The following is a 2,686-nucleotide window of genomic DNA, read 5'->3' as shown; positions in this document are numbered from 1 at the left end:
AGTGTTCCCAGGGTTTATGAGAAGAGGAGTTTAGGGTAGGAAGTGATTACACACCACACTCTCCAGGAAAACCTTCCCCTCTGGAAGCACATATCTGGTGCCAAATGCACATTGCCAGCCCTGCAATGACACAAGCTGAAAGTCTTCTTCACACTCGTGTCTTGCACATGACTAACCAGTTCCTGATACACCTTGTCATTCCTCATTCCTTGTCAGGATATTACAGGATATTAAAAAACAAGGCAGTTTTTGCCATTAGGATTGAAGAATTCAAATTAGTGAAATCCTTCTGCTTATTATGTGATTAAGGGCAGTAGAAGACTATGTCACCACTACAATCACTGCCTTGAGTTACAACCAAGCATGTGATAGCTAGGTGCAATCTGGAGGTGAGGGTTTGGCCAGGATCAGCAATGATCTACATGCTCACCAAGACTTTTTGAGTCAAGGCTGACCCCACTGTTACTGGCCAGTTAAACCATAAGGAAACAAAATTCTCCAGGAAAAATGTTTGCAAGTGACTGCGTGGACCATTCTCTGGATACACAGAGATATTTCACCATGAAAGAGCAGTATTTACTTATTCCAAAGATGCACGAAACAGACCCACTGCTGATTGAAAAAGATTCTTTAATGGCACCAACACAAGATGGATTACAGACAATGGCAGAGGACACAAGGGCATTGCAAAGCAAATTACAAAGGAAGTGATGCTGGTTCTGCACTAACACTTTCTGTTTCACTCAGCAACAGAAACAACCTGCAATGCTTCTACAGCCCATAGCCCAGGACTCTGGAATGCCACCTGAGGGTACAACAGGTTTCACACATCTGGCATGCCTCCTCTAGCTTGGGCACTCTTTCATACGATCAAAAACTTGGGCACTGGTTGAGTCAAGCCTGAACCCACTGTTACTCAATAGTGAAACTGGAAGGAGATTATTCCTTTCAGGAGAGATCCGTGAAAAACATCTCAAAGTGACTGCACAACACATTTTTGGAGCACACAAAGACATCTCTCCAGGAAAGGGCAATATTTATCTACACTGAACAGTCCATCAAACAGATCCACTCTTGCTTGCAAGAGAGTCTTTATTGGCAACAACCCAAAAGAGGTTACAGACAATGGAACAGGCCAAGGTACCACAAGAGCTTTGTAATGCAAATCACAAAGGAAGGGACACACAAGCAGAGATCAGAGATTTCTTGCTGGGACTGCACCTTCCCTCAGTGTCACGTGCTCGGCAGTCTAAGAGTCACGGCCAGGGCGAAGGGGATGCAGGAAGGAAAGCTTGTCATTGAAGTCGATTTCCTTGTAATTGGGAACATCCTCATGTTCTCGGGCAAGGTGCTGAGGCCCACTTCCATCGCTGTTTTCACACAGCAGCCAGACACCTCTCTGGACTTTGTGAGAAGACACAATGTCATTGTCTTTTCCCCCAGCCAGGTCGGTTGCTTCTCTTACTATTCTGCTCCTGCCTTTATATTCAACGTGTTCGTAGAGAGTGATCTGGGGATTGTGCAGATCTTCCGTGATCAGCTGCAGAGAGCTGATCTTGTCATTCATCTCTTTACCAACAGAGTCATATTCTCCCTCCTCAAACACCAGAAACTGACCCTTGTACTCGACATGCTCATAAGCCACCCAAGGCTGGCCAATTACTTTCACTGAGGAGACAATATCATTCCAACCCACAGCTGTTAGGTTGGGAGTGTCAGTGGTGAATTCTTTGGACAGACCCTGGAAGTTGGCATGCTCATAAAGGATGAGTCTTCCCATCTCAGTGGGACTTCTGGTGTTTGGATTCCTTGCTATAGGAGCTGGCTGACAGCCTGCACAATATAAAGAGAGAAAGTAGGTAATGCTTGTAAGAAGCCTTTACATACCAGACAGAAAATTATGGAAAAGGTGGGGGACGAAAAAGTGAAAGAAGGGAAAGCAACACATTTTGAACAAAGAATAAACATAGCAGCAGCTGGAAAAGAGCGAGGGCATGACATAGAAATGTCCATTTGGAAGAGAATGTAAAATGAAGTATGTACCTATTACTACCCAGTTTTATTTAGTTATATATGTTGTTTTACAGATATCCCCCAGATTAAGTCGTAAAATACTCTCACATCCATCTCCCACAATTGTGTATCACTGGCCCCCTCCACCCTCTCCCTTGCTAAGGTTTGTTTCTCCTGCAGCAGCCATCCATCTCCTCATGCCCTGAGATGGGTTCAGTCTCTGCACACACACAGCAGACCCTCACGGCTCTGCTGCAGCTCTCAGCCCAACACTAAAGCCTCCTTCCCTTGCCCTGCATTTCACAGCAGCTGCCCAAGAAACCCTTCCAGCCCTCCTGTGCACAGGGTGCCTCTTACCTTGCTATCAGCTGCAGGGCTGGGGAGAGCTGAGGGCAATTCCTCCAGTGCAGGGCTGAGGTTTCACCTGCCTGCATTTATAGCTGGCTCAGAAGTGAAAGTGTGAATCACCCAGTTCCAAGGAACTGAGGATGGTCAATATCATGCTCAGAGATCAAAAAATCGTTAATATTCTATCTTGCTTTCGATGTCCTACAACCAGACATCTCATTGCTCTGGTTCAAAAGTTCATTGAAGTGTGAGTGACCTGATAACCTTAGAACTTGACTTCATGTTTGTCCTCCTTCCGAAGCTGTCTGAGCCACAGTAATTGGAA

General features: G+C 45.5%; 1 protein-coding gene across 1 annotated transcript; it reads right to left on the bottom strand.

Annotated features, from left to right (window-relative positions):
- Positions 1–1,221: 1,221 nt before the first annotated feature.
- Positions 1,222–1,780, bottom strand: LOC120502582 (epidermal differentiation-specific protein-like; the record flags this gene model as incomplete). Its single annotated transcript, XM_039710128.1, is given in 1 exon segment — positions 1,222–1,780. A coding segment is annotated over 1 exon segment (559 nt), but the record flags the coding sequence as incomplete, so codon positions are not given.
- Between the last annotated feature and the right edge of the window lie 906 nt (positions 1,781–2,686).

The sequence above is a fragment of the Passer montanus genome, unplaced genomic scaffold (assembly GCF_014805655.1).
Source record: "Passer montanus isolate IOZ18808 unplaced genomic scaffold, ASM1480565v1 scaffold2233, whole genome shotgun sequence".
NCBI classification, from domain to species: domain Eukaryota; kingdom Metazoa; phylum Chordata; class Aves; order Passeriformes; family Passeridae; genus Passer; species Passer montanus.
Note: the sequence above shows the minus strand (reverse complement) of the source record. Positions and strands in the feature narration are given on the sequence as shown.